Source organism: Papaver somniferum, chromosome 11 (assembly GCF_003573695.1).
Source record: "Papaver somniferum cultivar HN1 chromosome 11, ASM357369v1, whole genome shotgun sequence".
In the NCBI taxonomy this organism is placed as follows: Eukaryota; Viridiplantae; Streptophyta; class Magnoliopsida; order Ranunculales; family Papaveraceae; genus Papaver; species Papaver somniferum.
Genome location: NC_039368.1, coordinates 29,520,163 through 29,541,308, shown reverse-complemented (window position 1 = coordinate 29,541,308; position 21,146 = coordinate 29,520,163). Strand labels below are relative to the sequence as shown.

At 35.4% G+C, this 21,146-nt stretch overlaps 1 protein-coding gene and 1 non-coding gene across 3 annotated transcripts; both read left to right on the top strand.

Annotated features, from left to right (window-relative positions):
• Positions 1–1,342: 1,342 nt before the first annotated feature.
• On the top strand, positions 1,343–1,414 carry TRNAP-AGG. Its single transcript has one exon. It is a non-coding gene; the product is annotated as a tRNA-Pro (tRNA).
• Positions 1,415–2,159: 745 nt separating this feature from the next.
• Positions 2,160–5,368, top strand: LOC113322657 (translin-associated protein X-like). Of its 2 annotated transcripts, none has more exons than XM_026570789.1 (8): positions 2,160–2,283; positions 2,361–2,467; positions 2,904–2,983; positions 3,152–3,293; positions 3,396–3,544; positions 3,804–4,006; positions 4,892–4,995; positions 5,078–5,368. In XM_026570789.1, exons 1-7 carry the CDS (start codon positions 2,214–2,216, stop codon positions 4,990–4,992), a joined length of 852 nt encoding a protein of 283 aa, XP_026426574.1. In that variant the 5' UTR covers positions 2,160–2,213; the 3' UTR covers positions 4,993–4,995; positions 5,078–5,368. The 2 variants fall into 2 exon arrangements, with proteins under 2 accessions (XP_026426574.1, XP_026426573.1); XM_026570788.1 differs by having other exon boundaries at positions 4,892–4,988; positions 5,078–5,355.
• The last annotated feature ends 15,778 nt before the right edge of the window (positions 5,369–21,146 follow it).

The following is a 21,146-nucleotide window of genomic DNA, read 5'->3' as shown; positions in this document are numbered from 1 at the left end:
ATATATATCATTCGTTACGGAGAAAAATCCGACACAAACTTTTATCGCCTTCAAGTTGTAGAAAATACATAAGGTTTAACCAGCCTTGAGATTAAACAAATACCCCAACATTGGTCAAATAATGTCTACAAATCCGGGATCATTATAGAGTTCCAATGGGTAAAAAGAAGAGAATAACACCAGTGTTACAAAGACAATACCTTATATATATCAAATTATGTTATCTAAACATGTATTCAAATCTAAAAAATCATCAACTTAATACAAAAACATAGAAGAACCCAAGTAATACTTGCGTAAAACACAGTAAGAGAATTTCATAATATGAAAATACATTCAAAAATCATCACTAGAGTTTTAATAGTGTGCCTTATCAAGAATTATGATAGGACGAAATCACCAAATTAATATGTGGAAAGTTTATTGGAAATGTAGGAGTTCAGAGAAGTTTACAGTGGTGGTGATGGCACTCCATCTAATTGTTGTTTGATTGATTTTTTTTTCTTGAGAAGGTTTCGGTTTTCCTTGGAGAAACCGAGAGGGAGCATTTCATTGTATTCAAAATCATTCAGAAAGCCAAGTGCCAACTTGAGCACTACTTACGGGATCTCAATACAACCATAGATTTATCTATTGAAAGACGAAATCTTGATACTAAATATGTAATTTAGAGTAGTTATTATATAACGTGACATCCCAGTGTTTTTTATTTAAATTGTCATGTATTTTAATCGAGTTTATTTTAGCATTAAGACGATCAACCACATCTTATAATTTATAGTGCTACCCGTTTTGTAGCAGCACAAAATTAACATAGTATATTACTACTCACGAATGCTCGTCAGAACCACAAAACCACCGCATCCCTCGAAGGATGTTGGGCGATTTATAGCAAATGTCATGTATAAAGTTAAACAAACTTAGGTCGTTAATTAATTTATTCTCTAATGTTTTTTTTGCTATATTCTCTTTTGTATTGCAATTAATTTTATTTTAATACTAAAAACAATGATTCACATGATTGGTTAGGGGTACCATTTGATATGATGTTCATAATCATTTTGTTATATATGGTTTGGTATCATTTAGTACCTACCTTTATCAATTGTGTCAAAAACAACCAACTACATCTTTCACAATACAATGTGACCCGTCATTTTTTTTTTTGCTTCAGGAAAATAAAATAAAAATAAACACCCACCACCACTAAAACCATCCACCTCCACAATTTCTTCCACCACCACCATTGTTACCACCTCCACTACTCACCAATACCCGCCATAGCTTTCACCATCCATTATTACTACCACCACTATTATATATTGAAATAATTTTTACCGACGGGAAATTGGTCTAGTGGTATGATTCTCGCTTAGGGTGCGAGAGGTCCCGAGTTCAATTCTCGGATTGCCCCGTAAGTGTTTTTCTTTGTTTGAGTAAACCATGACCATAGATTTAAATCTTGGCTACTTTTATCATGCCTAACTTGTCCAAACCTTGTTTTATATTCTAGATCTAGATTCCAAGGTCATGACTTAATCTTCACGAAGTGGTGCTACGTGCTAATATGGAAATGAAGTGGCAACTAAATAAGCTCTTCCTTTTTGGTATTGTGAACTGCAATGGGTGATTTTCACATGCTATTTTTAGCTATTTATCGTGCCGGTGATCAGATTTACTTGCAGTGCCTATCTTAACACGATATTATTAGCCAACTAGCGAGTCCCAATCAATATTAATATAGCACTTACGTGTTTATCACTGTATTTATATATGTGTAATTTTTTTCTCAATTCATGTGAAAAATGACTATGAATATGTGATTCGCGATTCAACATACGATTCGATTCATAAAAATGAAAAACAATTGGCATTGCGATTCACGATTTTACAACCTTGATTTTACGTATGTTTAGTTGATTGTGATGCTGCTAAATTAAAAATACACGCTGACATAACAAGGCGGAGGCGGAGTAAATTCCAAACCGGCTCTCATCCGAGGCCTAAGTTTTTTGAACTCTTAAATCCATTTTCACTATCTTGCACTCCCGACGGTAACAATTTGCATCGAAATCGGGCGATTTTAATGACGGTAATTATTTGCACCCCGGAATTATTTTCGCCCAGGAATTTCAATTTCACTCGGAAAATGAAAATGAGCGGAGATACATTGGCTTCGAAAATATTCTACAAACACTTTCAGAAATAAATAAATGTTTTTAAACTCGTCACCGTTTAAGAGATTGTTTCTCATGGCTTCAAAACCTCAACACCTCCACCCAAGTAAGTACTCCCTCCCTCACTTTCTCTACTCTTATTGTTACACAGAACCACACTCTTTATCTTTCTTTCTTTTGCAGTTGCAGAAGCTTCAGTTTTAACCTCCGCTAAAAAACCTAGAACTATGACCACTGTTTCCGCCATGAAAGATGGTTTCGCTAATTACACAGACTACCTTAATCAATTTGTAAGTTTCTTCTTCTCTTTGAGATTGGTTTATTGTTGGGGTTTTGCAGTTAAACCCTAATTCTTCTTTGTTTACTAATTACCACTTAGGGTTTGCAACAACAGTTTGGAACTAGAGTTTTCATGTAGATTTTTATGATGATACACATTGAAGAATGTTTAGTTACCGAATTGTGTGTTAATACATAGGAGCACAAAAGATGTCAGGGTTAGTATGGGATTCAAGATACTTGTGTTAGCCGGTTTTTTATTCAATTTGGATTTGTTTGAATGATTCCCCAATACCTTACCTTCTTGGCTCTATTAGGGTTTTTAGTTGATAAATCAGTTTGAGTTTAGATTGGGGCTTTGTAAGATGTCTAATGGGATTCTGGAGTGACTTACCTATAACCAGATGTTTCATCTCATTTACTTTTCTGATATGTGTCTTTTTGAAGAATGACAAGAGGGAACGAGTGGTAAAAGCTAGTCGTGATATCACCATTAACAGCAAAAAAGTCATATTTCAGGTGCACAGGTATGTACTACATGTTTGGCTCTATTCCGGGGTATTGATTGTCAGGAAAGTATATGTACCATCATAATGATTAACAATAGAGAAGAGTAGTATTTTTTCCAAGTCAGTACTTTAGAAGCCATATTTATTTTTAAGGATCTATTTTTTGAACGTTTATCTTTATCACAGGATTAGTAAATCTAACAGAGAAGAAGTTTTGGAGAAGGCTGAGAAGGACTTAGCTGCAGTGACTAGTCAATATATTTCCCGTCTAGTGAAAGAATTGCAAGGGACTGACTTCTGGAGACTCAGACGTGCATATTCTCCTGGGGTTGATTGCAATTGAATCCCCTCTTACTGTTATTATTCATGATCAAGGCATGCAAATGCTTGTAAAACTTTTTGATCAGTTTTTGTTTTTGGGTTCTTGTAGGTGCAAGAATATATTGAAGCTGCAACCCTCTGTAAATTCTGTAAATCCGGGACACTCTTGGATCTTGCGGAGATAAATGCTACTTTACTACCACTGAGTGATCCATCACTGGAGCCCTTGCAAATTAATGTCCTTGATTATCTGCTAGGATAAGTGGTAGACCGCTTTCTTGTTTATAATACTACCTCATTTTGACTGCTGAAAGGCATAATCTTACAGGTGGTGCAGTTGTAGTTGGTTAGGACTTAAACTTAGAATACCGTCCTTCCACAAGAAAAAATTCTTCAGTGGTACACATATAGTTTACTATATTTGTCCACTGCAATATTGTTAATAGAAAAGATTCCAAATTCTCAATTATGTCTAAGCTTATGTGCTTGTATTTTTTGTTTTTTTGGTGGGTTTCAAGCTTGCTGATTTGACCGGAGAGTTAATGAGACTCGCCATGGGACGAATCTCAGAGGGCGAACTGGAATATGCGGAGAATATATGCAGGTTCGTACGTGATATCTACAGGGAGTTGACCCTCGTCGTGCCACATATGGATGAAAACTCTGAGATGAAGAAGAAAATGGAGGTAATGCTCCAAAGCGCTGTGAAGATAGAAACAGGTATACTGCTTACTTTGATGCTTATAAATTCAGTTGTCACAAATCTAAAGTTACCTCTCTAAGGTAAAGAGTCTTATCGATTAAGAACATATGAAATGCATTTCAGATAGACATGCATTAGTTCTTCAATTCTTATTCCAAGGTATTCGCCCAATTAATAACTATGAACAAGGGTGGAAGTTTAGCAAGACAACGTCACGTTACACTGATAATCTATGAAAACCACCTTTTTAAATTACACAAACATCTAGTGGTTTGGATACCATTTATTCATGTTATGATAAGTCAGTTTTTTTGCTTCATCTTTAAAAAAAAAATTAGTAATGGTGCACCTCGAGAGAGTAAAGACAGTGAACGTGATTATCTTACGATGATCAGAATTCAAGTTTTGTTGTGAAGGATATTTAACCTTGTTAGAAGAATTATCTTAAAGAACTGTTATTGAGATATTCGCATAATGGAAAACCAGAACTAGAAAGTGGTTTAGAATCTCATGAGAGTTTAAATCAATTCTCCGGTGTTTAGGTAATACTTCCTCCATCCCACTATTAATTGACCTATTTATTTTTAGATTTTGTCCCATTAATAGTTGATTTTATATCATTTGATTCTCATGTTTATGTTCGTTAAGTAGGTGTTTTAAAATGCTTTTCAATGATATAAAATTTACGAATATCTGTGGTATAGTATGAGAAATAAATCATTTCTAAATTTTACTATTAGGTCAATTAATAGTGGGACGGAGGGAGTATTTGAAAAATCTTTTCATGGGATATCTAGAATGGAGTCTTAAAAGTGTCAAGTTTTGGAGTTCGGTTAAAATGAAGATCCTGTTTAAGCCTTAGTTTATTTATTGATCATTTCATTTCCTTGTTTTTTCTACAGCATGTTTTGGTGTTCACGTGAGAGGATCCGAATACATACCATCTCTTGGGTCAACTAACCAAAACTACTCATACATGGGAGCTTCAGCCATTGATCTGTAAGGCGTAATGCTCTCTTCCTTCCCAGGATCATTTTTCCTTTATTTATAATGTCCATCTTAAATTTGCTATCTTTTGTTTATTTCAGATCTCTACATAAAAGAGCCTAACACAAAAGAGGAAATCATATTTATGCAACAAGGAGTGAAGTGGTTGGGCACTTTTTTCAGTGACATAATACAGGAGAATTTTCTTGTTTGTTTGTAAAAGCGAGTTATTCTGCTAATATGAATATGTTGAAAGAGAGACGTCTAAGCCAGCTAAGCCATGCCTACAGGCTACAGCCTCAAATTGTTGGACCCAAATTTTTCATTTTTCTTATTGACATCTTTTTCTTTCCTATAAGCATGACGTACTGCTTTCTAATACCATATAGCCATTAGCCATTAGTCATTACTTCACTTTTGTATCCTTTTATACATTAGGCTCTTATTTTCATTTAAGATTCAAGCCTAAAAGTGTGGCTAAAAGCCAGAATTCAAGATTGCGGTTTGCTTGAACGCAATCTGGAATCAAGTTTGTTGCGCCAAATGGTTTGGTACTTTCTGTGTCAAATTTGGCACTTAAATCTCAGCCATCAGATTTTATGTTAAAATTTAAAATCTAGATCAGCCATCAGATTTTATGTTAAAATTTAAAATCTAGCAGTCATGTTATTTGCGCCTAATTTTAAAATCCAACTGCCCCAATTTTTTTGCGCTAAATTATTAGGCGCTTTCTTGGTTCAACCTTGGACTACCAAAATGGTTGGAACTTGATTTAAGCTGGCGTGTCTTGTGTTGAATGAAAATGAGAGAAAGCCTTGGATCGGGTCTTATGGCACTTCCCAAGAGCTTCCGAACTACCTTTCCACCTCAGTTCGGGAAGAGGCTTTCCACCTCAGTTCGGGAAGAGGCTACCTCTTATGTTTATTCCCAGATGTAAGATAAAAACGGACGATGATAATCCGTTTTCAAATTAGTTGGGTCCACCAAATCCTAAAACCCCACTTATTTTTCTGTTGATCCTATTAAATTTCCCTATAACGGATAATGATCATCCGGTTTACAAGTTAATCGATTTTTAAGCTAAAATCTCTCTTGGTCCCACTAAGTTGCAAGGGTTTTAAGAACGAAACGGTCAATGATTTTTCGTTTTTCACCTTTTTAAAAGGGCTAATGGTTAGCCATATCCGGAGTCTTCCCGCTGGGATTCCCGCACACTAGGGAAGGCTTGCCGGAAGAGGGACTTTAGGTGATGATTTTTGGAGTTGGGAAGACCTTGGACATCTCCATAAGACCCGTTCTTTGAAGTCGATGCATTTGGCAATTCTCTCCCTCTTTCCTATATATTCATACCAAATATGATGAATACCGCAGAAGATTAAATTTTAACCAAATCTCATTATTATTATTTTTGAAGCGTATTATAAAATAAAAAGAAATTGCATGTGATCACGCTATAGGTACGTAATCATCAATTACATGTTGTCTTTAATATACAACTTTTTTTTTTGAAGCAAATTTAATGATAAAGTCTTTCGTACTGGAGCCATATTACAAACTTCGTTTTTTCCTGTTTTTCTGAAAGACTATGAAAAAGATGGAAATTGAATAGTCGTTCAATATTTACTAACCTTTTGACTTTCACAGGAAATTTAGGTGACGTATTTTGGCATCTAAACTCAATCAGACTTGACATACTAACATACCAATGCATGTTGGGATCCACCAAGCTATGCTTCGACATGATATCTCCAAGGAACTTAAAGGATGTAAAACCAACTTGGGCCCAACCAATAGATAATGATATGAAGATTAATATTGATGCGTCTTCGAAGAATTCTAAAACTAATGCCGGTCTTGCTCTTACTTTACGTAATTATGCAGGATCTTTCGAGGAAGCTCAAGTTGGACCTAGTTTCTCAACCTCAATAGAAGAAGCGTAAGAAATAACATCTTGAAAAGCTACGACATGAGCTAAATGCATAGAGCTAAAGAAAATAAGTATAGAATGGGGTTGTAAATAAGTCAACTTTATTAATAGCAATGTTGAACGACACACAAAATCTAGCTTAAGTACTAATTTTTTTGGTTTCAAATTTATTCTTAGGAAAGTTAATGGATAAACCGACTCATTAGCTAAATCAACAAAAAAAACTTCAATTTTTTGGTGAACTATAGTAACTTAAATTCTTTTTGTATAAATTTTTTTTCTTTATTCTACGGAAAAAGTTTTAGTTTTATTGAAAGAGAAAAAAACAAAGAAGACAAAAAAGAAAGGCACTTAACTGGTGCAACAAAAAGAAACTCAAATGGAACGTAGGCCTGACACAAAGGAAACAAAATATATCGACCAACAAACCTACACATGATCACATACAAGATCATAACGGAATTTGAGGCCAATATTGTCACTAGCACAATGTAAAGCATTGTAGCGCCCCCAAAGCTAGCAGCTGACTAATCAAAGAGATTAACTAAATAAAGAGAAATTAAGAATCTGAATCATTTACTTAAACATTCAATTAAGAAATCTGCTACAAAACTTAACCCAAAAATTAGCCCCTCTCTGAGATATATACAAGAACTCCTCTCAAATGATACGTATACAATAGTCATTTGGTTTGCAAACATAATAAATATAGCATAAGTTAACTAATTAACGAAATCAACTCCTCGAAGCTTCCGCTGCGCAACTCTGATCTATCTCTGAAACTGAAAGTGGGAATGGGTGAGCACATCATCCCTAAAAGAGGTGCCCCGTAGGAATAACATTTAACTTTTAAGTAATCATTGGCATGATTTGGAAAACCATACATGTTTTCCCAAACATTAAAAGACAACCAAACCACTGAAATAAATAATCATGTATATGGACCTAAACTCCTTCTTTAGTTTCTGATGTGACATTTACACACCTGATAACTTTCTGTGGTGACATTTACACACCGTAATATTGATGGCCATTACCACCTAGATAGTCTGTGGGTGACTGTACACCCCCATAATATTGATGCCAATTCCACACCGAATAAAGCACAAAAGTAAAATAACAAAGGAGCGTATCCGATATACCATATTTGGAAATTCACATTTCCCAAAGACAATCATAAAGACAAACAAAGCATTACAATTCCTTTCCGAGAAATGGAAAGATTAAAAGAATCAACAGTATTTTCGGAATTTAAAATAAATAATGCATGGAATACACAATCAGGCAATGTGTGAGTTTGTTAAACAAATACTTTTATAAACGAAACAACAAAAATGGTTACAAAAGAGTTAAAGTATTCCCATCTCTTTTGATGACAAGCCACGCCTTTCTCGAGATCTACGATCCACCGGTTCATCCTTTGAATCGATCGTTGTTAATATAGACTAACTATTAATCACACAAGAAGTCTAAGAATCTAGCCAAAAGATTCACACAAAAATCATACAAGTATATCTAATGGTTCTAAGCCCATTTATGACTTTACACCTTTTCATTCTCTAACTTTAGCATAGCTAAGATTTACTAATTCAATTAGGTTGATTCTATAGTCCATTAAACAAGTCTTATGACTATCTATAACTTTGTAGATGGAACCAAAGGCCAATTCATACCACAAAGGTCCAAACATCAAACTAGGAAAATTAGTCCTAAGCCCGAAACCACTAAACCAGCCCATTAATTTAAGTTCTGTCCATCTGAGTCAACTAACAGTTCCTAACGGTCAAACTGACGGCCAAAAGAGTCAACCAATAGTCAACGTCTAAGTACAAGTCAAAGTCAACGGTCTACTGGTCTGGTCACTGAATCAAACCGATTCAACTCGGGTATACAGGGCCAATCGACTCAGTCAGATTAACCGAGTCAGCTAAACAAAACTGAATCAGACTGAGTAAGCTCAGTCAGACAGGTCAAGGGTTCTTCTCACACAACTGCACCCTAACTCTAGAAGCTAACTCAAGTTCAACTTCAATCTACTTATTGTATCAATTCAATCATTCAAATAAAACTTCAAATCTCAATTACAATTACAAATTATGCCTACTTGCAATTGCAGTAGTTGCAAGCTTTTCAACACAAACAAACCAGCACAGCGAAACTGCCAATGCATCTCTAGAACTCTCAATTCAACCTTTCTTTTACTTCTCAGTTTCATTGTCATTTCTCAGAACCTTGTACTTCACCAGACCATACCCCATGCAACATCTCAATTCAGTTCCACTACAACCCCTGTAACTCATCACAGTTCTCTGTAACCCAATACAAACTTCATCACAGCTTCAACCTCAATTCAGACATCCATAATTATCCAATCCGATATCCTGTAATCACTCATTCATCCAAACCATAACAATTCCAATTCTAACACATTTAAACTTCAATAATAACAATCATCATTGTCAGTTAAACGAACTCGACTGCACACCCACACAATTGACTTAATCTTAATCAACTTTAACCACCAACAGTTCAATAAACACAGCAACCTTACTTCAACATCATTTCCATCATCATCTGTAATACTCACAACAGCAACAACACCACCAATCCAAACAACTCTGCACACACTCACACAACCTGAATTTCAATTCTAAATCACTAACTCAATTCTCTTACCTTCATCACAACCCTAACCTCCCCAACAGTTCTGTTCCATATTTAATTCCAAACTTAACTTCAATTATAACTCACACATTCAGCAATCAACAAGAACAACTTTACTAAATTGATTTAGGAAGGCAATTACCTTTGAATTGATTCAGTAATCCATTTCAAGAACACCAGAAATCCCTTTAGTTCGTCTCAGCTGATATCCATCAGAACTTGGAACCCATCTTCTTCTGCTAACACTTCAACTTCAATCAATATTAGATATCCAACTACAGTCATCTTCTTCTCCGTCTTGAATCAATAACATCAGTTTATCCCAGAAACCCTAATTATCGATTTCATCTCAGAATCCTTAACTCAAATCTCAATATTCAAATCAACCAAAAACCCATCTCTAATCCGTCACTTAAACCCCCAATTTCACGTTTTAGGGAAAAACAGGACAAACCCTAATTCAAAATTTCTTAATCAATCTTCTTCCCTGTAACCAAATCTCCAAATTAAAACCATAGCAATCTTTCTTACATCACGTTCTTCAACACCCATCCTCTAATTTCTTCTTAATCACCTCCAATCATATTTTCAGTGAAGTGCAGAAACCCTAATTCTTTGATTCAACCCTGAAAACAACTCCACAGCTTCAATTAAATATCAACCCTCTCAATCTTTCATCTTCATAGACCCAACATCATCCTCAGTCACACCCAATCCTAAATCAGAAACCCTAACTTCGATTTCTCATTCCTCCTTCGAATCTGAATCACAATAGACACCATTACCATCACTACCGACTATAGTATGATCTTCTTCACTTTTTTTTTGAACTCAGAACTTCCATTTGATCTCTCTCAAAACTCGCAGAAGGAGAACAGGAGAAGAAGAAAAAAGAAGAAGAAAGAATGAAGAAGAAGAAAGAGAATTAGAGTTATCCTCTCGATGGCTGGAGATAAGGCCGACCCAATTTGATGAGACGCCAAATCGCTTCGACACGTGCAGCCACAAGGATAAAAATCCAAAATTATTATTTTATCCTCCGGAAACAAATTGATAAATCTTCTTCGTCCCATACCCGAATGACACGTTCGAGTAGTCCCTTCCGCTTAACTTTTTGAGATCTATCCAACTGTACTAATTTCGTATCTAGGTCGTTGTTAGATTAATTTTTATTAATTAGTGTTCTTGGTAAACTAATCGAATTATTATCGGTTAACATTGTCTCTTGACTAGTCTAAAAGCGTTGACGAGCTTGAGGGTCACAAGCATGATCCCCATACACATCCATCGACCTGTTGTAATATGAACATTTTCCACCTTTAGTGAATAATGGGATGAACAGACGATAACAAACAACAGTACGAAACTGTGTCGCTCATTATAAATTTGGAATAGCCAAAGATAATCTTGAGCATGTTTATGTCTGTTACATTGCCACAACGCAAAGTATCGTTCAATCATTATAAATTTGGCATGGATTTTCTTCTTAACTGCATCGAAGTAGGTTACCACCAAGGAGTGCATAGACACATGAGTGGTCTCGTCGATGGTGTAGTTAGAAGGAAAACTACATACCTGAATATAAGACTGCAATGCTTGCTGAAAAGTAGGGCCTTTGTCGGCAGAGTATAAGCTGTTGAGGATGGTTTGTTGCACAAAGCTGGTCTGGATTTGGGAAGCAAGGTAACAGTAGTGACGAGTATCTTCCATTGTGTAAACACCAAGGCCGTCATCCTTGATAGACAAAGTAGCCAACCTTTGTTGTAGGAGACCAAAACCAGCCCCAACCCCCATGACCAACAACCTCAAGTACCGAAGCAAATGGTTGTCGAAAAGGTTTGTATCATGTTGAAGGGCAGTCGGGTTGGTTTTGTGTAGAGTAAAATACAAGCTTGATATACTAGTGCAATTGTGAAGCAGCAGCATTTCACTCTGGGGATCTTTGAGTCTCTTGATAGCAGACATCAATCGAATGGTTTTATTTACCCTGTTAATCACCATGTCACAACAGAACTGAAGATCTAAGCTCACAGGTCCATCCAAAAGTTTAATACCTTTAGCAGGACTACCAATGTTAGGTGGGAAAACCCTTATACCCGTGCTTCTAGGATCTTCAGTTGGCAAAAAGACCCCGGTCTTATTGATGTTGAGATGAAAGCCTCTACTTGGTCCATCATTTTGTATGATGTTTAAAGCAGACACTTCAAAAGTATCCCCGATAATAGTTCCATCAATCAAATACCATGCATGCAAATCTAACTTACATTGAGAAGCAATGGTTTTAACAAGCGGGTGAAGTGTCAAAGCAAATAACAAAGGACCAAACGGGTCACCTTGTTGCACACCAATCGCAGAAGACAAAAAGAATCTGTCATAATAAAGCTTAGTTGGCCTGACGTAACAGAATTCTACCCACCTTGAGATGTCCAAACAGTGGAGTTTAACCTCCTTGATGAGACAAGTAAAAGTTTAAGCTTCCTTGATACCCAAGGAGGGTTCAAGACATCTATTTATAATGCTAACAGAGATGTACATCTATAGGATCCAATTACATTGAGTGTTGATTGATCCTTGATTGACTCTAACGCAACCTTGATTGACTCTAACGTAAATCAAGCTAATTAAATAGGTAAACAAATATATCAAATCAATTACAGAATATTACAGAAATACTTCTAGAATGGTCTTTGTACAGTTGTACGTGACCATGGATTGTCAAGAAGTATGATGTACCATATTGAAGGCACTAACAAAATTAATAAGTATCATGGACATAGTTTGTGTGTTACCTTTTATCTCAACAAGACTGTTAACGGAGTTGAGAATGTCTTCCCCTCCATAAGGTATCCCCACTCAAAAAATAGTATATAATTATTTGAAAGAAAAATTCTTAGTCTGGAAGTTGCAATAATAATTATAATACAAGTAAGTACAATACCGACTAATTATATAGGGATACTATATTATTGATTAATTATGAAAAGGAGAGGGTACCCAAATATACCTCAAGTAAAAACTTTTCCTACCTATAAGTCCTTTCTCAGAAAGTGATTGTTTATGGACAGAGTCGAGAAAATAAAACTAATCGGTTCACACTTCGTGTGATCGTCTATGGATACGATATCGAGACGATACAGCAACGAAGTATGTTACTTGATAAAAAGGTTCGGACTTAACCAAACACAATAGGATTCGCTTCAGGTAAATAGGAATTAACGTTTGTGTAATTTACTTTAATTATAATAAAACAATTATAATGCGGAAATATAAAGTAAATGACACAGCAAGATTTTGTTAACGAGGAAACCGCAAATGCATAAAAATCTCAGGTCCTTGTCCAGAAGTGAATACTCTCAGGATTAAGCCACAACACAAAATTACCCCTAACTTCGTATAGTTGAGACCAAGCAACTAAACCTATAGTTCACCTAGTTCCGTCTGTATTCCCACGCCTCCAACTTATAAATAAGTCATGTACTTGGAACAATTCCTTTGGTTCGTATTCCAAACAGTAACGGAACAACAAATTTGTTTGGTATCAACTCTCTTCAACCAAGTGATATGAGTCGGACAAAGGATCTTCCGTTTATCTTAACATAAACTCCTTCATCAGGTCCTTAGATCTATCTTATGTTCAATTACCGAAGTAATCGTTTAAGATTAAGCCAACAACTCTCTTAATCCAAAGAATTGTGTTGATTCCGATCTACTCAATTAATCAATCCAATCTATCACAAGGATAAACCGGTTATTAATTGGATCCTCTTTTACCGAAACAAGTATTGTGCACACCAAAGATTATGAACCCACAAATCAGAAATCTTCAATATTTTCTTCGTCTTCAAATCTTCTTAGATCTTCAATATAAACCTGCACACAATCACTTGAATCTCTTGTGATCAATCACGCACATAACGGAGTCTGTTAACAGTGGATTATCACAAGATCGTCTTTGGAACTAATAACAGTCTAAAGATCCCTGTCGAAACTCTGAACTAGTTTGAGTGAATCTTATATCAGAAGAGAAGATTCTCAAGCATAAACAAACTAGGTGCAATCAGATTTCAACCACCGTTAGTCAATCAAATCAATGAAAACAAAAGATAAGTAGCAATTATCTAGTTTCCCACCAACGGTACACGCTAGAGCTTCCCAATCCCAAAGAAGACTTTAAACTGAGCGGCCGTAAGAGATTTCGCCTAATTAGGTTACTCTCCTCTCCGAATAGGCGGCTACACCAGTAACAACAACAAAGAGGAAGTCTGTTGTTACGAAGGAATAGTTTGCTAGAAAAGGAAAACTTCAAGTATTTATAGACAAGGAAGTTTGGACACCAAGGAATTTCCAAAACCGAAAATATTCTCAAAATATTCATTAAAGCACAAATTCGGTTTCCATAATTGCTAGAAATGCTCTGTCCAAAAATAATGATTGAAATCTCTCTAATTAGTAAATGCACATTACTAATTCTTATATCTTCCTACAAAATGAAATTAATAACCTTAATTAAAAGATTCTTAACTTACTTATGTTTCGATCCTGGGATTCTCTTCCCTTAGCTATTAAGGAATAACTTTGAACAATTAAAGAAATAAACATTCACAGCATGTGTTCAAACTATGTCGACATCCTTACTTTGTATGTTCTCTTTCACACTTACAACCTTGAAACCGATTTGCCACACTTCCAAACAAGTTTATAACTGGTTCATCTGAATTTCAAGAACTATGTGATTGATCAAATAACATTCAATCACAATCATGGGTTTAACGGTTCTACCAAAACAAGTTTCGGTTCTACCTCCATGTGAGTACTGTGCATAGTCACTCTAGCTTTCCAAAATTCGGTTAACTAGGTACTAGGATTGGTTCCCCACATATATATCGTATCTAACTTATATGTGTTGCACATGTCCATAAGATCGGTTCCCCTTTGCCTAAAAACGTGTTGCACATGCTCATAGGATCGATTCCCCTTTCCGTTATAAACCTTGTTGTACCTCATACAAGGATCGGTTCCCATTTGTGATGTACTGCACCTCTTACTAGGATCGGTTCCCCTTTCCCAAATTTGGTCAAACAAAACACAAATCCGATCATACCATCTCAGGTGATTACTTAAGATCGGTTTCACTAATAAAATTCATATTGATACATAAATCAGGCCTTTGTGAATAGTTTTACCAAGAACACAACAAGTCGTGAACGGTTATACTCAATCACACATATTGGTTGTTCATAAGATATGCAATGAATAACAAAACCAATAACGCCTGGCAATTTCCTTTTCGGTTCACAAACAAGTTTATGAACTTACTTCCTTAGAACACATGTAAAACATTGTTCCCTATGATGAAATCCTCACCTCATACCCATACATAATCATAATAGCATTCAAATGATTATGACGATGTCTTATCTACGAAGTTTAATGGTTAAGCAATAAACCTCGTATTGTATTCCTTAATACTATGTCTATCTAGAGTTCAAATATGCTTCGCAATTTTGTTTTCAATATGCACGACTTTAAAGATACGTTAGGGAATGAAACAGTTTAAGTCAAATATCACTAACCTCAAGTGGAAGGATGATTGTTTTCGTTGTAGCTCTTTGCTTCTTCACATCTTCAAGTCTTCGCAATACTCGTAATGTATCATTATCCTAATACTTTCAAGCTTACCTATACGAAGTTGACTCTAGTACATAATCAAGCGACTCTTGACATGAGTTTTGATTTACTAAAATATGACAACCAAACTTGACATACCAACGCTTGGTGGGTTCAATCGAGCAATACTCTAACAGTCTCCCCCTTTGTCAATTTAGTGACAAAACTCTTACATCATATGGATAAACAAATTACAAGAATTCATTACACATACGCTTGATTCCCAATTCAACGACACAGTAAACTGCTTACATTCAATCCTTGAAAATGTCGTTGTTGACATTATAATAACAAAGAAAACGAGTAATAGCTTTGTTAAACCGCACTTCTTTGTTATACCAATTCATATGACATGTTACTCTCCCTTAGTCTGTGCTTTCACTCTTTCGTTTAGATAAACGTTGAAGCACCAATGTTCTTTTCCTTAGCGATACCAATCAATATAAAATCAATTCCAGTATCACTTGTTTACTCCATATATTTCTCCCCCTTTTTTTCACAAAATGACAAAGAAAAGAAAAAAAATAAAGGACAACACGAAAAGAATCTTACAAATCTCAAAATAGACTTGCAACCTGTAGATTTAGGCACGAGGGTTCCACACATCATGTTATGATAACCAATATCAAAACCGAACTACAAGTAGTTTTATTTTGATATGTTACCAAGGAAACAATTGTCCGAAATAATTTTTCCAATTTAGTTTAGCAAAACAAAAACCAACTAAGCACCTTAGTCCCTTTGCTAAACCGATTGTTCAAAAACAACCGCTTAATTCGATAAAACCAAAATAAAGATAACTCTATTTTTCTTATCAGGTTCTAATTATCCATAAACTTAGACCTTTCAATTTTAAACAAGACATGTACTAGGTTAGTTAACTAGCATTTCTTGTTAAGACATTCGATTAGACTTGAATAACCGAAACCTCACTTCGATAAGTCTAACTAAGATCAGAATTAACTTAGTTTCTCTTATCCGGAATCGAATTGGACTAAATAACTCATCCCGTAAACCTTTTATTTCGTTAAGCCATAAATAATTCATACAAACCAAATAAATCAACTTGCATAATTATTCACCTCAACAGGAAGCAATTGAAACAACATAAGCATTAAAACACCACAATTGCACCGAAATTTTGTAAGCCTAAACAATGGATACCGCATAAATACCATATAAGCATTAAAACACCGCAACTGCACTAAAATTTTGTAAGCCTAAACAATTGATACCACATAATTTTGTAAGCCTAAGCATTAAAACACCGCAATTGCACCGAAATTTTGTAAACCTTTTATTTCGTTAAGCCATAAATAATTCATACAAACCAAATAAATCAACTTGCATAATTATTCACCTCAACAGGAAGCAATTGAAACAACATAAGCATTAAAACACCGCAATTGCACCTAAATTTTGTAAGCCTAAACAATTGATACCACACAATAAAGCAAGATAACAATAGTTTTTCTTAACCGGAACCAATTGAATCACACACATCCACACACACATAATGGAATAAACATCAATTGAACCGAAATTTTATTAAGCAAAAGCAATAAATATATATAATATAAACTCGGGCTTTTCTTAAACAGGAAAACAATTAACTAACAAGATTGTTACCTCAAATTTCGCATCCACTTCTCCAATATGATTGCATCTTCGTCCAGGGAGAATTGATATCGAAATATCATCATGTTGTCATCCTTATGCAAAAACTAAAGAATAACAACAACCAACCTTTACCAGAGAAAGGTTGAAAATCGGTTTTAACAATTGCAAGCAAAAGTTAAAACCGTCGAAACACGTATGCTTTTATGTTAAACCAAAACCGATTCAACATATTGTGACTTTTTCACATATTGTTTCTACCAGAACCCCTCATGATTCTTTGATAAATCCTACCAACATGGGCTAGAACTTAATCTTGCTAAATCAAAAATTCACCCAAACCACAAGGGTTCACAATATATGAGATCGAATATTAAGGTAGAAAAACCGAAATCAAACATCTCATAATCATACATAGAAATAAGATAAAAGCATTCAAGCACAGGCTATGTAAACCAAAAACTATCACAAGAAAAATTATATATCAAATAATTTATTCATAATAGACCAATACAATCAATGAAAGAAATCAAAAATTGATGTATATTTTCTCTCTCTCAGTTTTTGAGAAGATTTCTTTCAAAAACTGGATTCAAATTCTTCTTAGCACTTCCCCTTTCAGTAGATTTGTTCATCTCCAGCAGTTGAGAATGAAGATTAGCTAGTACTTCTTTTGAATCCTTTATCATCAGCTCATGATATCTAATACAACCTTTAATAGAGTGATCTATTTTCTTAGAGAGTCTTGAGAGTTTTCATGAAGTGAAACAACATGATTTTCAGTCATAACTGATGCACATGGTGCTAAACTATCAAGGGATGACTCTTCTTTTACCGATTTCTCCATTGAAATGTGATAGTCTTCTTACGGACATGAAGAAGATATATAAGATGGGAGAAAATCAAGGAATGTAAAAATATTTGGTTTATGGAAACCGAAACTATTTTTCCCAAAAATAAGAAATATTTATTATTTTTCACTAAAGAAACAAACATGAATAACTTGCCCAGATTTATGCTTCCTCACAATCAGAATTTTGGGCAACAAGTGAGGATGCAAGACTCAACACAATCAGTGTGTGTTGAGGTGAGAATTATTCTCACCATATTTAGGAAAGACATCCTTAGGATGATTTATAAACACAGTGGACTATGTTTCCTTTTGTTCTTTCTTTCTCTTGTAATTGCAAGAGTTTGCAATCTCCTTTTGAAAGCCAAGAAATTTACCAGTCTTCTTTATCCCTTTTCGAAGAGCTTGGATAAGTTTGATTTCGCAAAGGATTGCAGCGAGATTATTTCCTTCACATGAAAAACTTGTTGTGTCATCCGAAAAACTAGTTTCCGATTCTCTTGGTATTTCACCCAATTTTTCTTGTTCAGATTCTACCATACAGGTTTTATCTGAGAGAAAATTTAAAAGGCTTTCAAGTACTAGGCGTAACCTTTTATTTTCCTTAATATCCAACTCACATTTTTCTAGAAGTTGATCAGACTCACCGGAATCATCACAATTAGAGTTGGCAAGAAGTGCATTGCAATTAGATATTTCTTCATTGGATTCTTCCTTTGGAATATCAACAAGAGTGGAGACATACGCCTTATTGCACTTCCTAGTTCTTCTGCTGGGACAATGATTTTCCATATGTCCGATTCTACGGCACTTGAAGCATTGTACTTCATCATTACCCTTTTTATGGCAAGATGATAATGTATCAGGAACACCTTTATCAATAGATAAAATGTTCTTAATTCGTTGCGCTAAAAACACAATAGTTGATTCAAGATCTTTTTCAACAGGTGCCTTAACCTCTTGGAAACGTTTCTTAGTTTGATTCTTCAACAGAATTTCTCTATCAAATATCTTTAGCTTTCCTACAAGAGAGCTTCGAGAAAGTGTAGAAAGATCATTTTCTTATATTATGGCATGTTTCTTAGACTCGTATCTGGATGGTAACGATCTGAGAATTTTGCATATTATTTCCTTTTTAGGTATGGCCTTTCTAAGGAAAAATGACTCATTGACAATCTCAGAAAGTTTAGAGTTAAACTCCTCGAAAGTGTCGTTATCATCCATATTGAGATGTTCACATTCAAATGAAAGGGTGAGAAGTCTAGCTTCTTTTTCAGATTTATATCCTTCGAATACAGTCTCAAGAATATCCCATGCTTCTTTAGAAGTTCTACAAGTCAGCACATGATGTAGAAGATCATCACTAACTGCATGTATGATGGTATTCAAACCATCAGAATTCTGTTTTGCAAGAACTCTTGGTTCAAGAGTATAAGACGCTAAGCGTTTAACCTCAGACTCTGAATAATCCATCGGACGTTGGTATCCCTCTTCGATTAATAACCATGTGTTAAAATCTCGGGATTGAAAAAAAGCTTTCATAGCTGATTTCCATAATGGGTAATATGTCCCATTAAATCTTGGTGGTACGTCAACTGAATCACTCATTAGATTCATTTCTTATAGGTTGGATCACACCAAACACAAATTGTAGATATTTTCGTGTTTGCCTGCTCTGATATCAATTGAAAAGGCAAGGGTACCAAAATATACCTCAAGCTAAAACTTTTACTACCTATAAGTCCTTTATCCGAAAGTGATTGTCTATGGACAGAGTCGAGACACTACAACTAACCGGTTCACACTTCGTGTGATCGTCTATGGATACGAGATCGAGACGATACAACAACGAAGTATGTTACTTGATAAAAAGGTTCAGACTTAACCAAACACAATAGGATTCGCTTACCAAGTAAATAGGGATTAACATTTGTGTAATTTACTTTAATTATAATAAAACAATTATAATGCGGAAATATAAAGTAAATGACACAGCAAGATTTTGTTAACGAGGAAACCGCAAATGCAGAAAAACCTCGGGACCTTGTCCAGAATTGAATACTCTCGGGATTAAGCTGATAGACATATTTTTGTGTCCGATTTGTCTCGATTCTATATATTGTTAGGGTTCATTTTTGTACTTATTATGGTGTTTTATTTATTTGTAGGTATTTTTGGCCAATAAACATTTTTGGAAAAAATTGGCTCGAAAAGTTGTCGGAAAGCACCCGGAGGACACTTGATATTCGGACCCCCGGTTTGGATAAGGGGCACCCTCGGGACACCCCTTAAGGCAGTTGCTAAAGGCACCCCTAATCTGGATAGGGGGCGCCCCTTTCTTCATCATTTAAAAACCAGAAATGGCGGGAAAATAATTCTTTTCGCGTGAAGATTATCCGAGTAGTTGGAAGCCGGGTTTTATGGGATAGGAAGGGGGACTTCGATATGCCAACTTGAAGGGAGGATCAATACGTGTTAATACACGTCAGAGTAGAGCTTCAGGCCGATAAAAATGGAAGATATCTTCTCGGAGAAGGTGCCGGACCTGTTTCATATAAACATGACTTAGATCGTGTTTTTGGAGCAAATTTGTTGGAGTTGGACGTGGAATATGATGGATATAATCCTGTTAGTCCAAAACAGGGAATGTATGGCGGCCAAATTCGAAAAAAAAAAGAGTTTCCGTCGAGTTTAGACAAAACAGAGTCTTGGAGAGATAACGGACTGTGTTGGTTTTATTTGAGGAAGTTATGTGTAAAAACAGGCAGGATATCTTCCTTGATATTTCACTATATCCTTAGAAGGGTTTGGAAGAATTCGGACTCTCTGATTGACGCGTAAAGAAGAAAGAAAATAGGAAATATCTGTAACTTGCACGGAAAGGAAAATTGGAGATTAAATCGGTATTTTTGTGTCTGCTGGGTATATATAAGTTGGTTCGAGTTCCAGAAAAGGGGGAGAGGAGTTTGGGGCCTTTACGTAGTTTAGAGGAGGCTCTGGTACGAAGAAATCACGCTGCAGAGAAAGTTGCAGCAGCAGGAGGAAGAAGACGAACCTGAAGAACATTGGACGACCCAAGTCAGTCGCAGAAAAGTGTGGTTTATCCACGACACACATAGTATCGTTCCCAGCAGTCTTATATCTTCTGTATCGTTAGTAACAGTCAATCTGCCACGCATATAAACGTTGCAATTGATCTGTTTTGGTGATTTTCCTTGTACTTCCATCTTTAAACACTCTTTGAGCCATGTTTCTATCTTTTGAGAGTTTGTACGACATTATGAGCTAAACCCCAACACTGGGATGACGGAGGAAGCCATATTTCATACGTGTGGTAATTATATTTAATTCTTTTTATGACTTTTTGCATTAATTTAATCGTTTTATGATTTTTCTTAATTAGTTGTGAAGTCGTATGATGATGTATGCTTGGTCCAAGTTCTTT

What these genes read in the sequence shown, in the direction of transcription:
- LOC113322657 (XM_026570788.1), top strand. Translation starts at nt 2,214, where the DNA reads ATGTTTTTAAACTCGTCACCGTTTAAGAGATTGTTTCTCATGGCTTCA. An exon ending in GACGTGCATATTCTCCTGGG is followed by an intron (nt 3,294 to 3,395) that starts GTTGATTGCAAT and finishes GGGTTCTTGTAG; the next exon opens with GTGCAAGAATATATTGAAGC. An exon ending in GTCCTTGATTATCTGCTAGG is followed by an intron (nt 3,545 to 3,803) that starts ATAAGTGGTAGA and finishes GGTGGGTTTCAA; the next exon opens with GCTTGCTGATTTGACCGGAG.